Raw genomic sequence first — 19808 nt, 5'->3', positions numbered from 1 at the left:
GCAGGTGTTCACTGCCATGACTCCTCATGGTAGGATAACCTGGAAGCCTGATGCATTGGCATGCTGGGTCCAAACAAGTAGCAGAGTGGAACTCCATAGCCTGCAGTATAGATCTTTATCCACTGATCCTAAGTCCTCCTCTTGAACAAGATTAGTTAAGCAAAACTAGATTGCCGCAAGCCTAAACTAAGAAGTCCAGAAAAGAGCACTTCAGGCCTTGGAACTATTCTGTATCACACTCATCCAGATACTATTCAACAAATATTTATTGGCTGTCAAATAGTGACCAGGCATTGTTCTAACTCTGGGTATGCTGCAGTTAACCAATTAATGCCTTTGACAACAAAGAGTAGATATTCCAGTGGAGGAAGAGAGATAACAAAATAAACAAATACATACATAGTATCTTAGCTGATGAAAAGTGTTATGGTATGTTTAAGGGGCAGCCAATGTGGGGTAGAGCGGTAGGGTGTCAGGTTCCAGAAGGAGCTTGGTGCCCAACTCCATAGAACCTTGTAGCTACTGTAAGGAATTTGGTTTTTACTTAGAGTAAGAAGTGAGATAAGGAGCCATTGAAGGATTTGAAGCAGAAGCACGACATGATCAAATTTACATTTTAATAACGTCGTCTGGCTGCGGTGTTGAGAACAGATTGAAGTGGGCATGAGAGAGAGCTATTGCAATAATCCAAGTGAGAACAAAAGTGATATTTCCCTCATGCCCCTTTTCAATCAAAATCCACCCCCTGCCCCAGTAAACTATTGATCTGATTTTTTTTTTAATCACTATAGATTAGTTCTACTGGTTCTAGAGTTTCATATAAAAGGAAGACAATGAGGTAATGGAGAGGAGGGGCTGGGAGGATATCTGAAGGCTGGCTGTGGAGGGAGGTGGATGCAGCATTCACCAGTAAGAAATAATACATTTTATTGTTCCCTCTTTGTTGGTTAGTGGTTTACATGGTATTTTGAGCTATAAAAAATCTGTTAACTGCTGTGGGTTAGGCCATGTCATGCCACAGGGTCTGAGAGTTCTTAGACAGATGAGCAGAAACAAGACCTGTTGAATGCCCTACCCTCCTTAGGTGGGGACCTCTTTAAAGACTTGGTTTTGCAACCACCATCTGTGTAGTGGGTGTACAGGACTCTCATGGCACTAGAGTGTTCATTTCCTTGCCTGTATTTTAACTCTCCGCTTCACCACAAGTCAATTATATACTGAAGCATATGTATTTCATGAGTTTACTGTACTACCTGTCACCTCATTTGCTACCATTTACCCTCACTGCATAAAAGATAAGCAAAGTCTATTTAAAGCAGTTTCACACCCATACATCTCTACAATGTTGATTTAATTACCCCCTTTAAAAACTGGAAAACAATAACAGTAATTGAATTTTAAAAATATATACTTGGGGGCTTCCCTGGTGGCGCAGTGGTTGAGAATCTGCCTGCCAATGCAGGGGACACGGGTTCGAGCCCTGGTCTGGGAGGATCCCACATGCCGCGGAGCAGCTGGGCCCGTGAGCCACAATTACTGAGCCTGCACGTCTGGAGCTTGTGCTCCGCAACAGGAGAGGCGGCGATAGTGAGAGGCCCGCGCACCGCGATGAAGAGTGGCCCCCACTTGCCGCAACTAGAGAAAGCCCTCGCACAGAAATGAAGACCCAACACAGCCAAAAATAAATAAATAAATAAATAAATATATAAGTTCTGTTTAAAAAAAAAAATATATATATATACTTGGAATAATAGTTTACAAACATTTTGTATTCTTCTCTTTTCACTTATGATATAGATTTCATTTCAACCAGTAGGAAAAAAATATTTATTAGTTTATCATGTCACTAAGCAACTGTTTATTTTAAAAGTCTGAACAAGTTTTGATTGCCTGAAGTGATTAACATATTGGATGAAAAGACAATGGGTACAACATTTAACCTCTAAACAACTTCACAGCCTATTACAGTATTTAAAAAAAATCTTATATATGTATATCAATTATATCTCAATAAAACTAGAAAAACTGTGATTTGAGATGCTTAAGTGTAATCATTTTCCAGTACATTCAAGCCCTAAGTAATAACTAAACATCACCATTAATAAACACAATTTGAGTGTATTCTATAAATAGAGCCCTGTCTTAGTTACTAAGTATAAAAAAAATGAATAAAGTATGAGACATGCTTTTGAGGGAATCATCGTTTCTTCTTCACCAAAATGAACCAAATTGGCAAAGTGTCCACAATGAACATGGATTTTCATATCACTTACTTATTTTATGAAAATAAGAAATATCATGAGCAACATGTGGCACTCTCATCATGTGAGATGGAAACAACGGTAAAAACTTATAAAATCTGATCTGCAAGTTGATAATAGTAACTAACAGATTTTTTAATAAGCAGTGGGCACTCTGGCTGCCAGTATCCATTTCTGGTCACACAAAATCAGTGTTTAAAAAGAAAAGCCTGTAATTTTCTTAGAGAGAAAAACACAACCCATTTTCAGACAAGCACAAAGTAAAAAGTTCCATTAAGCCTTCTGAAGAGTTTGAAGGTTATGATTTGAAAGAGTGTTTGGCCACTGAAAAAAGTATTCTGTGGTTTTTCATATCACCACCACTAACTACCCTCCCTGATGCAGTGCAATGTGGTAAAGGGCCAATTCTGCATTGTGGCCATGAAGCATGTGCAACAGCTTGCAAAGAGCAGGAAGCCAGTGTGAGGGCCCCAGGGCTGTTGAAGGAGGATGGTTCAAGGTCAAGGCAAACCACACGGTATGCTTCTCCACTTGAAGTGAAATTAAGTTAAAATGAGTACTCTGGGGTTGCCCAAAGAGGAAAAAATGGCCAGAGAAGAAAATCCCACGGGTGTATATGGAAGAGACAAAGGGTGGATGCGATTATAATTGTGATAGTGGTAGGGGTGTGGAATTACTCTGGGGAGGTGGAAAGTGCAGACCTGTTGGAATGGAGGTATATATGGGATGATTGCTTGGATATGAGCCTCATATATATTTTTAACACTAAGTATAGCATCTTCTTCTTTCCTCCAAATCACTGCATCTGTACCTTAAGGAGGGCTCTGAAATTAATAAATAATCTGCTATGGAGCCATACTTTCTTGTATTTAAAAATAATGCTGAACCAGGAATATGAAAATAATAAATGAATCTTCTCACTTACCTTCTCCAGTGCAGCTTGAACCACTGATTCGCTTTCTGTGTCTAGGGCAGAAGTAGCCTCATCTAAGATCAGAATCTTCGGGTTTCGAACTAAAGCTCGAGCAACCACGATTCTCTGTTTCTGTCCTCCACTCATTTGAGCTCCTTTTTCCCCTACCAAGGTATTAAATTTCTAATGAAAAATAGGAAAGAAAACAGAAACAGAAGGCAGCATGGTCAGATGATTAGAAAAGTAAATGGCGATCACAGTTGTGTTTTAATGACAGCTTAATCTCTACTTCAGCCTGGCTGGTATTGACTTATGATTTGTTCTTTGTAAAAACAAACAACTATTTTAAAAGAGTGTAGTGAAGAGAAGCCCTAAGAAAAATTTGGCTAGGACTAAAAGACATGAGAACATAGGATAATCAAGGATTTTAAGGAAGATTAATAATAATTTGAACCAATTTTCAAAGTTTTAAAGACATTTTTAGAATGCACTGGTATCTTTAAAAGAAACACTGTAGTACAAATACTTAACTATTATTTGAAATGTTTATTAGTGATTTAATATATTATCCATAATTTCCTTCCTTTATATTCTGAAAAAAAGTATGAAAAGATTACTGCAAAAACAAACTTCTTCCTCAAAACTTTTTTCAATCTTGGGAGACCTTTTAGGCCTTCTTTACTTTTTGGTATATGCATCTTTAACAAAGTAGATATTGTTAGATATCTGAGGTTGGAGGTAATTTCTAGAACTAATGAAGTATAATTAGTAATATTCTATTGGGTCAAGTCCCCAGTCCAAAGTTCATTTCTTCGAGGATTTACATTTAAATACTATTTCTAAACTTTTAATTTCTAGAGTCTGACCTTCACATTAAATATATATATATAAACCTTATTGAGGAATAATTTATTCACAATAAAATGCACACATTTTAAAAGAACAGTTCTATGAGTTCTGACAAATGAGTGTACCCATGTTGTTACCACCTGAAAAAAGATATAGAACATTTCCATCACCCTAGAAAGGTTCTGGATGACCCTTTCCAGTCAAAACCCACAACTTGCCTCAGGATACTACTGATTTGATTTTTATCACTATAAATTAATTTCACTAGTTCTAGAACTGCATATAAATAGAATCATACAGTGTGTATTTTTTAAGGCACTTTTTTAGAGCAGTTTTGAAGGTTCACAGCAAAATTGAGAGGAAGGTACAGAGATTTCCCATAAGCCATCCTGCCCCCAAACATGCATAGCCTCCTCCATTATCAACATCCCTCACCAGAGTGGTGCATTTGTTACAAGTGATGAACCTACACTGACACATCATAATCATCCAGAGTCCATAGTTTACATTATGATTCACTCTTGGTGTTGTACATTCTAAGTTAGACAAACATAAAATGACATGTATTCATCATTATAGTATCATACAGTATTTTCACTGTCCTAAAAACCCTCTGTGCTCTCCCTATTCATCCTTCCATCTCCCTTGCCAGCCCCTGGCAACCACTAACCTTTCAACTGTCTCCTCAGTTTTGCCTTTTCAAGAATGTTAATATAATTGGGGTCAAACAGTATGTAGCCTTTTCAGACTGGTTTCTTTCACTTAGTAATATGCATTTAAGGTTTTTCCATATCTTTTCATGGCTTGATATCTCATTTCTTTTTAGTGCTGAATAATATTCCACTGCCTGGATATATCAAAACTTATTTATCTGTTCACATACTGAAGGACATTTTCGTTGCTTCCAAGCTTTGGCAATTATGAATAAGGCTGCTATAAACATCTTTGTGCAGGTTTTTGTGTGGACATAAGTTTTCACCTCCTTTCGGTAAATACCAAGGAGGATGACTGCTGGATAATATGGGAAGAACATGTTTAGTTTTGTAAGAAACTGCCAAACCATCTTCCAAAATGGCTGTGCCCACCAGCAATGAATAAGAGTTTCTTCTGCTCTACATCCTCGCCAGCATTTGGTGTTGTCAGTGTTCTGGATTTTGGCCATTCTAATAGGAGTGTAATACTTTCTCACTGTTGTTTTAATTTGCATTTCCCGGATGATGTATGATGTGAAGCATCTTTTTACATGCTTATTTGCCATCTGTATATCTTCTTTGGTGAGGTGTTTTTTAAAGTCTTTGGCCTGTTTTTAAATTGGGTTGCTTATTTGCTTATTGTTGAATTTTAGGAGTTCTTTATATGCTTTTTGGATAACAATCCTTTATTAGATGTGTCTTTTGCAAATGTTTTCTCCCAGTCTGTGGCTTATCTTCTCATTCTTTAGACATCGTCTTCTTCAGAGCAGAAGTTTTCAATTTTAATGAAGTTCAGCTTATCAATAACCTCCTTCATGGTTTGTGCCTTTGGTGTTGTATCTAAAAAACCATTGCCATACCCAAATCATTCTAGATTTTCTCCTATGTTAAATTCTAGGAGTTTTATAGTTTTGCATTTTATATTAAGGTCTATGATCCATTTTGAGTTAATTTTTGTGAAAGCTGTAAGGTCTGTGTCTAGATTAATTTTTTTACTTGTGGATGTCCAGTTGTTCCCACACCATTTGTTTGTTAAAAAGACTATCATTTCTCTATTGTATTGCTATTGCTCCTTTGTCATAGATTAGTTGACTATATTTATATGGGTCTATATCTGGACTCTGTTGAATTGATCTATTTGTATTTCTTTCACCAATACTGTACTGCCTTGATTACTGTAGCTTTATAATAAGTCTTGGGAAGTTGGATAGTGTAGTCTTTTAACTTTGTTCTTCTTCAACATCGTGTTGGCTATTCTTGGTCTTTTACCTCTCCACGTAAACTTTAGAATCAGTTTGTTGATATCCACACAATAACTTGCTGGGATTTCGATTGAGATTGCATAGAATCTATAGATCAAGTTGGAAGAACTGACGTCTTGACAATATTGAGTCTTCCTTTCCATGAATATAGACTCTCTCTCCATTTATTTAATTCTTTGATTTTATTTATCAGAGTTTTGTAGTTTTCTTTATATAAATCTTGTACGTATCTTGTTAGATTTATACCTAAGTATTTCATTTCTTGGAGTCCTAATATAAATAGTATTGTGTTTTTAATGTCCAATTCTTCTTGTTCACTGTTGTTATATAGAAAAGTGACTTTTGTATATTAATCTTGTATCCTGCAGCCTTGATATAATTGCATTGTGTACTTTTTTAGTCTGTTTTCTTTTATCTAGCATAATATTTTTGAGATTCATCCATGTTGTGTGTATCAGTAATTCACTCCTATTTATTCACAATGTGCATCTATCTTGGGTTGCCAGATTTAGCAAAAACAAAAACACACCAAGAACCATGGAGCTCAGTTAATTTTGATTTTCAGGTAAACAATGGAATACTTTTTTAGTATATTTCATACAGTACTTCGGATATACTCATACTAAAAATTATTGTTTATCTGAGATTCGAATTTTACTGAAAATTCTGTATTTCATCTGGCAACCCTACATAAATCACAATTTGTTTATACATTCAGCTGCTGATGAACATTTGGGTTATTTCCAATTTTTGAATATTATGAATAAAGCTGTTATGAACATTCATGTACATGATATTCTTGTAGTCATATTTTCATTTCTTTTGGAAAAATATGTAGGAATAGAATGCTGAGTCATATGTGTTATGTTTAACATTATAGTAAACTGTCAAATTTCTTTCTAAAATGATTGTACCAATTTCACTTTATTCAGAAAGAAAGAGAGATCCAATTGCTTTATATCCTAACGAGAAGTTATAATTGTTATTCCTTTTAATTCTGGCCATTCTATTGAATGTGAAATGGTATCTCTTTGTGGTTTTACTTAGGATTTCCCTGGTGACTAGTAATGTTGAATATTTTTCATGTATATTTTCTCATTTGATTAATTTTGGTGAAATGTCTGTTCACGTTTTTGTCCATTTTTAATTTTATTTTATTTTTTGGTCTAATTACCATTTTGCAAAGTTCTTTATATATTCTGGGTGCACATCCTTTGTCAGATCTGTGTATTGAATATTTTCTTTCACTCTGTCTTGCCTTTTTATTTTCTAAATGGTGTCTTTTAAAACGTTTTAATTTCAATAAAGCCCAGTTTATCATTTTTTTAAATAGTAAGTGCTTTTCCCAGAAATTTTTGCCTACCTCAAGGTCACAAAGATTTTTTCCTAAGTTTTTATTTCTGAAGTTTTATGGTTTAAGTTTTTACATTTGGTCTAAGATTCATGGCAAATTATATGTGTATATAGTATGAGGTAAGGGCCACATTTCTTTTTTTTTTTTCCCATATGGATATCCAATTTTTCCAACACCATTTGTTGAAAAGACTTTCCTTTCTCCCATTGAATTACACTGACCTTGTCAAAAATCAATTGACTAGGTATGTGTGGGTCTATTTCTAGACTCTCTATTGTGTTCCACTGACCTACAAGTCCATTATTATGTCATTACCACTGTCTTAATTGCTGTCTTAAAATTAGCTATTGTAGGTCTTCCAGCTTTGTTGTTCTTTTATCAAAATTGTTTTGGCTATTCTTGGTCCTTTAAATTTCCAAATAAATTTTGTAATCAGCATGTTGATTTCTGCACATGAAAAAAGACTGCTGGGATTTTGATTGAAATAGCATTAAATTTATAGATTGATTTGGGGAGAATCCATACCTTTAAAAATATTCAATCTCTAAATCAATGAATAAGGTACATCCTATTTATTTAGGTATTCTTTATTTTTTTTATTTTTTATTTTTTTAACATCTTTATTGGAGTATAATTGCTTTACAATGGTGTGTTAGTTTCTGCTATATAACAAAGTGAATCAGTTATACATATACATATGTTCCCATATCTCTTCCCTCTTGCGTCTCCCTCCCTCCAACCCTCCCTATCCCACTCCTCTAGGTGGTCACAAAGCACCCAGCTGCTCTCCCTATGCTATGCGGCTGCTTCCCACTAGTTATCTATTTTAAGTTTGGTAGTGTATATGTGTCCATGCCACTCTCTCACTTTGTCACAACTTACCCTTCCCCCTCCCCATATCCTCAAGTCCATTCCCTAGTAGGTCTGTGTCTTTATTCCCGTCATGCCGCTAGTTTCTTCATGATCTTTTTTTTTCTTCTTCTTCGATTCCATATATATGTGTTAGCATACGGTATTTGTTTTTCTCTTTCTGACTTACTTCACTCTGTATGACAGACTCTAGGTCCATTCACCTCACTACAAATAACTCAATTTCATTTCTTTTTATGGCTGAGTAATATTCCATTGTATATATGTGCCACATCTTCTTTATCCATTCATCTGTTGATGGACACTTAGGTTGCTTCCATGTCCTGGCTATTGTAAATAGAGCTGCAATGAACATTTTGGTACATGACTCTTTTTGAATTATGGTTTTCTCAGGGTATATGCCCCGTAGTGGGATTGCTGGGTCGTATGGTAGTTCTATTTTTAGTTTCTTAAGGAACCTCCATACTGTTATCCGTAGTGGCTGTGTCAATTTACATTCCCACCAACAGTGCAAGAGGGTTCCTTTTTATCCACACCCTCTCCAGCATTTATTGTTTGTATATTTTTTGATGATGGTCATTTTGACCGGTGTGAGATGCTATCTCATTGTAGGTTTGATTTGCATTTCTTTAATGATTAATGATGTTGAGCATTCTTTCATGTGTTTGTTGGCAATCTGTATATCTTCTTTGGAGAAATGTCTATTTAGGCCTTCTGCCCATTTTTGGATTGGGTTGTTTGTTTTTTGATATTGAGCTGCATGAGCTGCTTGCAAATTTTGGAGATTAATCCTTTGTCAGTTGCTTCATTTGCAAATATTTTCTCCCATTATGAGGATTGTCTTTTCATCTTGTTTATGGTTTCCTTGCTGTGCAAAAGCTTCTAAGTTTCATTAGGTCCCATTTGTTTATTTGTGTTTTTATTTCCATTTCTCTAGGAGGTGGGTCAAAAAGGATCTTGCTGTGATTTATGTCACAGAGTGTTCTGCCTATGTTTTCCCCTAAGAGTTTGATAGTGTGTGGCCTTTCATTTAGGTCTTTAATCCATTTTGAGTTTATTTTTGTGTATGGTGTTAGGGAGTGTTCTAATTTCATACTTTTACATGTACCTGTCCGGTTTTCCCAGCACCACTTATTGAAGAGGCTGTCTTTTCTCCACTGTATATTCTTGCCTCCTTTATCAAAGATAAGGTGACCATATGTGCATGGATTTATCTCTGAGCTTTCTATCCTGTTCCATTGATCTATATTTCTGTTTTTGTGCCAGTACCATACTGTCTTGATTATTGTAGCTTTGTAGTTTAGTTTGAAGTCAGGGAGCCTGATTCCTCCAGCTCCATTTTTCTTTCTCAAGATTGCTTTGGCTATTCACGGTCTTTTGTGTTTCCATACAAATTGTGAAATTTTTTGTTCTAGTTCTGTGAAAAATGCCAGTGGTAGTTTGATAGGGATTGCATTGAATCTGTAGATTGTTTTGGGTAGTAGAGTCATTTTCACAATGTTGATTCTTCCAATCCAAGAACATGGTATATCTCTCCATCTATTTGTATCATCTTTACTTTCTTTCATCAGTGTCTTATAATTTTCTGCATACAGGTCTTTTGTCTCCTTAGGTAGGTTTATTCCTAGGTATTTTATTCTTTTTGTTGCAATTGTAAATGGGAGTGTTTTCTTAATTTCACTTTCAGATTTTTCATCATTAGTGTATAGGAATGGTAGAGATTTCTGTGCATTAATTTTGTATCCTGCTACTTTACCAAATTCATTGATTAGCTCTAGTAGTTTTCTGGTAGCATCTTTAGGATTCTCTATGTATAGTATCATGTCATCTGCAAACAGTGACAGCTTTACTGCTTCTTTTCCGATTTGGATTCCTTTTATTTCTTTTTCTTCTCTGATTGCTATGGCTAAAACTTCCAAAACTATGTTGAATAATAGTGGTGAGAGTGGGCAACCTTGTCGTGTTCCTGATCTTAGTGGAAATGGTTTCAGTTTTTCACCATTGAGTATGATGTTGGCTGTGGGTTTGTCATATATGGCCTTTATTATGTTGAGGAAAGTTCCCTCTATGCGTACCTTCTGCAGGGTTTTCATCATACATGGTTGTTGAATTTTGTCGAAAGCTTTCTCTGCATCGATTGAGATGATCATATGGTTTTTCTCCTTCAGTTTGTTAATATGGTGTATCACATTGATTGATTTGCATATATTGAAGAATCTTTGCATTCCTGGGATAAACCCCACTTGATGATGGTGTATGATCCTTTTAATGTGCTGTTGCATTCTGTTTGCTAGTATTTTGTTGAGGATTTTAGCATCTATGTTCATCAGTGATATTGGCCTGTAGTTTTCTTTCTTTGTGACATCTTTGTCTGGTTTTGGTATCAGGGTGATGGTGGCCTCGTAGAATGAGTTTGACAGTGTTCCTCCCTCTGCTATATTTTGGAAGAGTTTGAGAAGGATAGATGTTAGCTCTTCTCTAAATGTTTGATAGAATTCGCCTGTGAAGCCATCTGGTCCTGGGCTTTTGTTTGTTGGAAAATTTTTAATCACAGTTTCAATTTCAGTGCTTGTGATTGGTCTGCTCCTATTTTCTATTTCTTCCTGGTTCAGTCTTGGGAGGTTGTGCATTTCTAAGAATTTGTCCATTTCTTCCAGGTTGCCCATTTTATTGGCATACAGTTTCTTGTAGTAATCTCTCATGATCCTTTGTATTTCTGCAGTGTCAGTTGTTACTTCTCCCTTTTCATTTCTAATTCTACTGATTTGAGTCTTCTCCCTTTTTTTCTTGATGAATCTGGCTAATGGTTTATCAATTTTGTTTATCTTCTCAAAGAACCAGCTTTTAGTTTTATTGATCTTTGCTATCATTTCCTTCATTTCTTTTTCATTTATTGCTGATCTGATCTTTATGATTTCTTTCCTTCTGCTAACTTTGGGGTTTTTTTGTTCTTCTTTCTCTAATTGCTTTAGGTGTAAGGTTAGGTTGTTTATTTGAGATGTTTCTTGTTTCTTGAGGTAGGATCGTAATGCTATAAACTTCCCTCTTAGAACTGCTTTTGCTGCATCCCATAGGCTTTGGGTCGTCATGTTTTCATTGTCTTTTGTTTCTAGGTATTTTTTGATTGCCTCTTTGATTTCTTCCATGATCTCTTGGTTATTAAGTAGTGTATTGTTTAGCCTCCATGTGTTTGTATTTTTTACAGATTTTTTCCTGTAATTGATAACTAGTCTCATAGTGTTGTGGTCAGAAAAGGTACTTGATACAATTTCAATTTTCCTAAATTTACCAAGGTTTGATTTCTGACCCAAGATATGATCTATCCTGGAGAATGTTCCATGAGCACTTGAGAACAATGTGTATTCTGTTATTTTTGGATGGAATGTCCTATAAATATCAATTAAGTCCATCTTGTTTAATGTATCATTTAAAGCTTGTGTTTCCTTATTTATTTTCATTTTGGATGATCTGACCGTTGGTGAAAGTGGGGTGTTAAAGTCCCCTACTATGATTGTGTTACTGTCGATTTCCCCTTTTATGGCTGTTAGTACTTGCCTTATGTATTGAGGTGTTCCTATGCTGGGTGCATAAATATTTACAATTGTTATATCTTCTTCTTGGATTGATCCCTTGATCATTATGTAGTGTCCCTCTTTGTCTCTTGTAATAGTCTTTATTTTAAAGTCTATTTTGTCTGATATGAGAATTGCTACTCCAGCTTTCCTTTGATTTCCATTTGCATGGAATATCTTTTTCCATCCCTTCACTTTCAGTCTGTAAGTGTCCTTAGGTCTGAAGTGGGTCTCTTGTAGACAGCATATATACGGGTCTTGTTTTTGTATCCATTCAGCCAGTCTATGTCTTTTGGTTGGAGCATTGAATCCATTTACATTTAAGGTAATTATCGATATGTATCTTCCTATTACCCATTTTCTTAATTGTTTTGGGTTTGTTATTGTAGGTTGTTTCCTTCTCTTGTGTTTCCTGCCTAGAGAAGTTCCTTTAGCATTTGTTGTAAAGCTGGTTTGGTGGTGTTGAATTCTCTTAGCTTTTGCTTGTCTGTAAAGCTTTTAATTTTTCCATCAAATCTGAATGAGATCCTTGCTGGGTAGAGTAATCTTGGTTGTAGGTTTTTCTTCTTCATCAGTTTAAATATGTCCTGCCACTCCCTTGTGGCCTGCGGAGTTTCTGCTGAAAGATCAGCTGTTAACCTTATGGGGATTCCCTTGTGTGTTATTTGTTGTTTTTCCCTTGCTGCTTTTAATACTTTTTCTTTGTCTTTAATTTTTGATAGTTTGATTAATATGTGTCTTGGCGTGTTTCTCCTTGGATTTATCCTGTATGGGACTCTCTGTGCTTCCTGGACTTGATTAACTCTTTCCTTTCCCATATTAGGGAAGTTTTCAACTATAATCTCTTCAAATATTTTCTTAGTCCCTTTCTTTTTCTCTTCTTCTTCTGGGACCCCTATAATTCGAATGTTGGTGCACTTAATGTTGTCCCAGAGGTCTCTGAGACTGTCCTCAGTTCTTTTCATTCTTTTTTCTTTATTCTGCTCTGCAGTAGTTATTTCCACTATTTTATAATCCAGGTCACTTATCCGTTCTTCTGCCTTAGTTATTCTGCTATTGATCCCTTCTAGAGAATTTTTAATTTCATTTATTGTGCTGTTCATCATTGTTTGTTTGCTCTTTAGTTCTTCTAGGTCCTTGTTAAACGTTTCTTGTATTTTCTCTATTCTATTTCCAAGATTTTGGATCATCTTTACTATCATTATTCTGAATTCTTTTTCAGGTAGACTGCCTATTTCCTCTTCATTTGTTAGGTCTGGTGGGTTTTTGCCTTGCTCCTTCATCTGCAGTGTGTTTTTCTGTCTTCTCATTTTGCTTAACTTACTGTGTTTGGGGTCTCCTTTTTGCAGGCTGCAGGTTTGTAGTTCCCATTGTTTTTGGTGTCTGTCCCCAGTGGCTAAGGTTGGTTCAGTGGGGTGTGTAGGCTTCCTGGTGGAGGGGACTAGTGCCTGTGTTCTGGTGGATAAGGCTGGATCTTGTCTTTCTGGTAGGCAGGTCCACGTCTGGTGGTGTGTTTTGGGGTGTCTGTGGCCTCATTATGATTTTAGGCAGCCTCTCTACTAATGGATGGGGTGTGTTCCTGTCTTGCTAGTTGTTTGGCATAGGGTGTCCTGCACTGTAGCTTGCTGGTCGTTGAGTGGAGCTGGGTATTGGCATTGAGATGGAGATCTCTGGGAGATTTTCACTGTTTGATATTACGTGGAGCTGGGATGTCTATTATGGACCAGTGTCCTGAACTTGGCTCTCCCACCTCAGAGGCAGAGCCCTGATGCCTGGCTGGAGCACCAAGAGCCTTTCATCCACATGGATCAGAATAAAAGGGAGAAAAAATAGAAAGAAAGAAGGAAAGAAGATAAAATAAAATAAAGTAAAATAAAATAAAATAAAGTTATTAAAATAAAAAATAATTCTTAAGGAAAAACTTTTAAAAAGTAAAAAAAAAAACCAAAAAACACAGACAGGCAGAACTCTAGGACCAATGTTAAAAGCAAAGCTGTACACACAAAATCACACACAAAAGCATATACTTACACACTCACAAAAAGAGCAAAAGGGAAAAAATATATATATCTTTGCTCCCAAAGTCCCCCTCCTCAATTTGGGATGATTCATTTTCTATTCAGGTATTCCACAGATGCAGGTACATCAAGTTGATTGCGGAGATTTAATCCGCTGCTTCTGAGGCTGCTCGGAGAGATTTCCCTTTCTCTTCTTTGTTCGCACAGCTCCTCCCGGGGTTCAGCTTTGGATTTGGACCCGCTTCTGCATGTAGGTCTCCTGAGGGCGTCTGTTCTTCGGTCAGACAGGACGGGGTTAAAGGAGCAGCTGCTTTGGGGGCTCTGGCTCACTCAGGCCGGGGGGAGGGAGGGGTACTTTGTGCAGGGTGAGCCTGCAGCGGCAGAGGCCGGCGTGATGTTGCAGCAGCCTGAGGCGCGCCGTGCGTTCCCCGGGGAAGTTGTCCCTGGATCACAGGACCCTGGCAGTGGCGGGCTGCACAGGCTCCCAGGAGGGGAGGTGTGGAGAGTGACCTGTGCTTGCACACAGGCTTCTTGGTGGCGGCAGCAGCAGCCTTAGTGTCTCATGCCCATCTCTGGGGTCCGCGCTGATAGCCGCGGCTCGCGCCTGTCTCTGGAGCTCCTTTAAGCGGTGCTCTGAAGCCCCTCCCCTCGCGCACCAGGAAACAAAGAGGCAAGAAAATGTCTCTTGGGCAGCTCCAGACGTTTTCCCGGACTCCCTCCCGGCTAGCCGTGGTGCACTAGCCCCCTTCAGGCTGTGTTTACCCCGCCAACCCCAGTCCTCTCCCTGCCATCCGACCGAAGCCCGAGCCTCAGCTCCCAGCCCCCGCCCGTCCCGGCGGGTGAGCAGACAAGCCTCTCGGGCTGGTGAGGGCAGGTCGGCACCAGTCGTCTGTGCGGGAACCTCTCCGCTTTGCCCTCTGCACCCCTGTGGCTGCGCTCTCCTCCGTGGCTCTGATGCTTCCCCCCTCTGCCACCTGCAGTCTCTGCCCGCGAAGGTCCTTCCTAGTGCGTGGAAATCTTTCCTCCTTCACAGCTCCCTCCCACAGGTGCAGGTCCCGTCCCTGTTCTTTTGTCTCTGTTTTTTCTTTTGCCCTACCCAGGTATGTGGGGAGTTTCTTGCCTTTTGGGAAGTCTGAGGTCTTCTGCCAGCATTCAGTAGGTGTTCTGTAGGAGCTGTTCCACATGTAGATGTATTTCTGATGTGTTTGTGGAGAGGAAGGTGATCTCCGCATCTTACTCTTCCGCCATCTTGAAGCTCCTCTCTATTTAGGTATTCTCTAATTTCTCTCAGCAGTGTTCTATCTTTTTTACATAGAAGATTTACAGATCTTTCATTATTCTACTTTATATATTTTGATGCTATTGTGAATGCCACTTTTAATTTTAATTTTATTTGTAGTTGTTGCTACTGTTTAGAGATCTAGTTTATTTTTTTCATAGTTATAGGTCTCACTAAAGTTATCTATCTACTTCTCTTTGAGTGAGTCTTGGTAGTTTGTGTCTTTCAAGGAATAGAATTTCATATAAGTTAGCAAATTTACAGGCATATCTTTGTTCATAGTATTCCTGTATTAACCTTTTAATGTCTTTGGGATTAATAGTGATGTACCTTCTTTGATCCCCGATATTGGTAATTTCTGCTCTCTTTTTTGTTTCTTCATCAGGCTTCCTACAGTTTTACTGATTTTATTGATCTTTTAAGGAAACGGCTTTTGGTTTTAATGACTGACTGTTTCTAATGTTTTTCTGTTTTTGATTTCACTGATTTCTGCTCTAGTCTTTATTATTTCTCTTCTACTTGCTTTGGGTTTGATTTGCTCTTCTTACTCTAGTTTCTCAAGGTGGAAACTTAGTTTACAGATTTTAGATCTTTTTCTTTTCTAAAGTAAGCACATAATGCTGTAAGTTTCTCTTAAAGCAGTGCTTTAACTGTACGTTGACACTTGAACAATGTAGGTGTTAGGGGCACCAACCCCCGTGCAGTCAAAAACCAAGTATAACTTTACAGTTGGTCCTCTGTGTCCACATCCTTGAATTCAACCAGCTGTGGGTCGTGTAGTACTACAGTATGTATTTATTGAAAAAAGAATCCATATATAAGTGAACACATACAGTTCAAACTCATGTTGTTCAAGGATCAACTGTATTCCACAAATACTGATATCTTGCATTTTCATTTTTATTTACTTCAAAATAGTTTTTAACTTTCCTTGAAACTTCCTCTTTGAGCCATAGGTTATTTAGAAGTAGGTTCTTTAATTTTCAAATATTTGTGGATTTTCCAGATATATTTCTGTTATCGATTTCTACATTTTAATTCTATTATGGCCCAAGAACACACTTTACATGTTTCCTTTGAAATTATAAGTTTTTTCTTCCAATGGTAAAATCGATAGCTAGTGGGAAGCAGCCGCATAGCACAGGGAGATCAGCTCAGTGCTTTGTGTCTACCTAGAGGGATGGGATAGGGAGGGTGGGAGGGAGGAAGATGTAAGAGGGAAGAGATATGGGAACATATGTATATGTATAACTGATTCACTTTGTTATACAGCAGAAACTAACACACCATTGTAAAGCAATTATACTCCAATAAAGATGTTAAAAAAAAAAAAAAGGAATATTGTTTAGCTCAGTGAACAGTCCATGTGCACTTGAGAGAAATGTTTTCTGCTGTTATTGGGTGGAGTGTTCTATAAATATCAGTTAGATCTAGTTGGTTGATAGTATTGTTCAGGTCATCTATATCCTTAGTGATTTTTTGCCTGCTTGTTCTATCAAGTACTAAAGCCTTCAGCTAAAAATGTGGATTTGTCTCTTTCTCCTTTCAGATGTACCAGTTTTTCTTCTTGCATTTTGAAGTTTTTCTTAAGTGCATAAACATTTAGTTGTTTTTTTTGTTTGTTTGTTTTTTTGCCTATGGATCATAGTTTCCTGTTTCTTTGCACACCTAGGTATTGTAGAATATATACTGAATTCTGTGCATGATATGTTGAAGAGACTCTGAAACCTGTTTTCTTCTGAAGAAAATTTTGATTTTTATCCTCATAGGCAATTCAAATATTGACTGATCATCTTGAACTAGGTAATCTTGATTTTATGCTTTGTTGGGGTGAATCTATAGAAAGTCTCAAAACTTGGCAGGACCCAACATCCAAGTTCTATCTCCTTTAGGGATCTTGTCATGGCTTGGTTTTAGGATTTGTTAGAGCAGGTCTAGAGTCAGCCTTACTCTAAGGTGTGGTCTTTACCCCTAAGGTGTGACTTTTTTTTGGTGTCTCAGCTATATGCCTGAGGTATTAAAAATGGTGTTAATGTGACCTCTCCACTCTGGCTGGGTTGTGTTTTCAACATCTCCACTATACCGCTTGACTTCTAGTATCTCTGCTCTACCCTCGGCTTTGTAGCTGCTGCTCTCTGGTAAGCCACGGGTAATCTTATCCTAAGAGAAGGATTCCCAAGGGTTGCCTACATGGACTTCTGCCCCCTACCTCATGTCCACAGCTCTCTCATTTTGCCTCTCCAGTTGCTTAAGCTGCCCTGAAATTCTATCTCTGCCTTTAGCTCAGTAGGACTGCCATGTTCTCTCCGGATTCCATTTTACAGAGATATGGTCAGAAATTTGTTCCCAGGAAGCATGCTGAAAATTCATGGACTGTCTTAATGAGTTTCCTTTCTCTCAGGAATCACAGTTTTGTGCTACCTCTTTTCCAGTGCTTGGAAACAATTGTCCTATGTCTCATATATTTTGGCCAGTTTTATGGCTGTTTATGGGAAAAGGCTAGCAAGTATCAGTTAATCCTAATATATTAATTCAAAAATATGTGTATATCATAGAAGGAGTAATGGTATTTATTTCTGAGTATAGCTTTCCCTAAATTTTCACCTATACGAATTAACCACTTCTGTAACATTTATTTATTATTATGCTTATTCTTATTTCCCTGGTTAACCATGGCTGTGGAATTTAGTTTCTATCAAAATAACCCAGCATCTTTAATTTGTTCTTTGGATTATATCTTTAGGATTTATTATTAGGTTTATAGCAAGGGACATTTTTGTGTAAATATTGGACTTTTAGTAAAAGCAAGTCATAACTTATAGGGAATGACTTAAGAAGCATCAGAAAACTTTCTAATTCCAGGTGGGAAACTGAAGATCGTTGGTGTTTTGAGGAAAGGAAGTCACTAAAAGTCAAAAGGTCAAAGAAAGGAAGTCTGTGTTTTCCCAAACCACACGGCAAAGAATGACCTCCAGCCTTTAATGTTTTCTGTCCTAATTATGACCGTAAATAACGGGGATAGGTGGTAATGAATGGCAAACACAAGTTTTTATGAAATAAACAAAAGAAAAAACAAAATTATTATGACCTATGGAGTGTAGTTTGTAAAATATATCCATTAAAACAAACTGTTTTTGTTATGGTTGCCTTCTGGGATGTTGGAATTTTATTTGTGTTTTTAATTTCAAATCTCATCCTTTCATATTTCACGAGGTGCTCCCCACAACAATTTCAGAAGATGCCAATGAACAAATACTTTGAGAAATAGAAATATTTTTAGAGCTCTCTATCAATTTTAAATACCCATTAGGATCCTATATGTCCTAATACCCAAAATTATAGTTTACTGTATCTCTTTCCAACTATCATTTCACATGTCTTGTCCAATATTAGTTCCATATGCGTCTAAAGTCAATGGTATTTTTCCTTTGCCTTATCACAGAACCGATCTGAACACTGTGTGTGACATTCCCAATCTTAGCCACAAGATGGCGTTGCAAACCAACAGTTTTGCAGATACATGCTATCCCTCAGCTTGTACTGATGATTTTCTTTCATATTTCTTCGTTATATTTTAACATATCCCTTATTTTTTTCTTTTCCATTTGAAGTGTGAACCAGTAAGAACTAAACAGGTTAAAAATTGGACCTTTCAAGGATGTATTTCTTCTTTTGGTTGTTACCACGCTCTCTCATTTTCAGATGTGTCACCTAGGACAATGCAAAAATTAATCACACTCCCCCTACTCTGTAGATGTTATTGTTATTTAACTTATTTTGGAATATTTCAGTGCTTTACACTTAAGCTAAGGATATAGGTTACATAGTGTACTTACCATGGGGAACTCCATTATAAAATCATAAGCATTTGCTTCCTTTGCAGCTTTCTCAATGTCTTCATCAGTCACGCCATCTCGTCCATATCTAATATTGTTATTAATGGTGGTCCCAAACAAAACAGGCTCTTGGCTGACCACTCCAAAATGTTCTCGATAATGCTGCACATTTAAAGTTCTGATGTCGTTACCATCCACCGTGATCTGTGAATCCAAAGGAATGAATCACGTTGTGATGCCTTTCACTGCACTGGGTTAGAGCCCTTTTTACTGCTCCAGAACATAAGCTGAGAAGTAGGTTATTTCAGGAAACAATGACTGACTATATTTTGATAAAATATTTATAGCATGTATACTGCCCATAGACTTTTTCTGGTAGTTGGGAATTAATAAAACCTAAAAAAAATGACTTAAAATTTGGCCAAACTACTTGAATATCTTTACTCTGCGATCCACAAATTAGGTATTATGAGGATATATACTCCAGGAGCCACAAATATTACCATGTAAACACATGTAAAAAACTGAAATTTTGTTATTTTAAGACTGATGTGACCTTTGCATTTTTTTTCTAGGAAACGTCCTTCCTTCCCTTCAACAGCCCACTCCTCTGCAAAAGGTAAAAGTGCATTCTATTCACTGCTATAAATAATATTAAATGAACATTGTCTTCTCCATAGATAGTGCCATTACCTATTATCCCAACATATTCCAATGACAGAAGCCAAGGTATGATAATTATAACTCTGGTATTTCACACCAACTGGTATTCTGTCTGGGCATGGGTATTCTATGCAACTGCTTTATGTAAGGAATGCTAATCCAGTAATTTATTTATTCAATATTAGCATGGATACATGAGTCTAGTATACTCCAAATGAAGACTTAAGAAGTCAAATTTA

General features: G+C 37.1%; 1 protein-coding gene across 1 annotated transcript in view; it reads right to left on the bottom strand.

Moving 5' to 3' along the window:
* The window catches only part of ABCB5 (ATP binding cassette subfamily B member 5), a 106626-nt gene that overhangs the window by 64734 nt on the left and 22084 nt on the right, over positions 1-19808 (bottom strand). The window contains 2 exon segments of the mRNA XM_036862953.1: positions 3187-3357; positions 18907-19110. Of these exon segments, the coding sequence (XP_036718848.1) occupies positions 3187-3357; positions 18907-19110 (375 nt within the window).

This window comes from Balaenoptera musculus, chromosome 9 (assembly GCF_009873245.2).
Source record: "Balaenoptera musculus isolate JJ_BM4_2016_0621 chromosome 9, mBalMus1.pri.v3, whole genome shotgun sequence".
Classification (NCBI taxonomy): domain Eukaryota; kingdom Metazoa; phylum Chordata; class Mammalia; order Artiodactyla; family Balaenopteridae; genus Balaenoptera; species Balaenoptera musculus.
The sequence above is the reverse complement of the archived record's forward strand: the minus strand, read 5'-3'. Positions and strand labels throughout refer to the sequence as shown.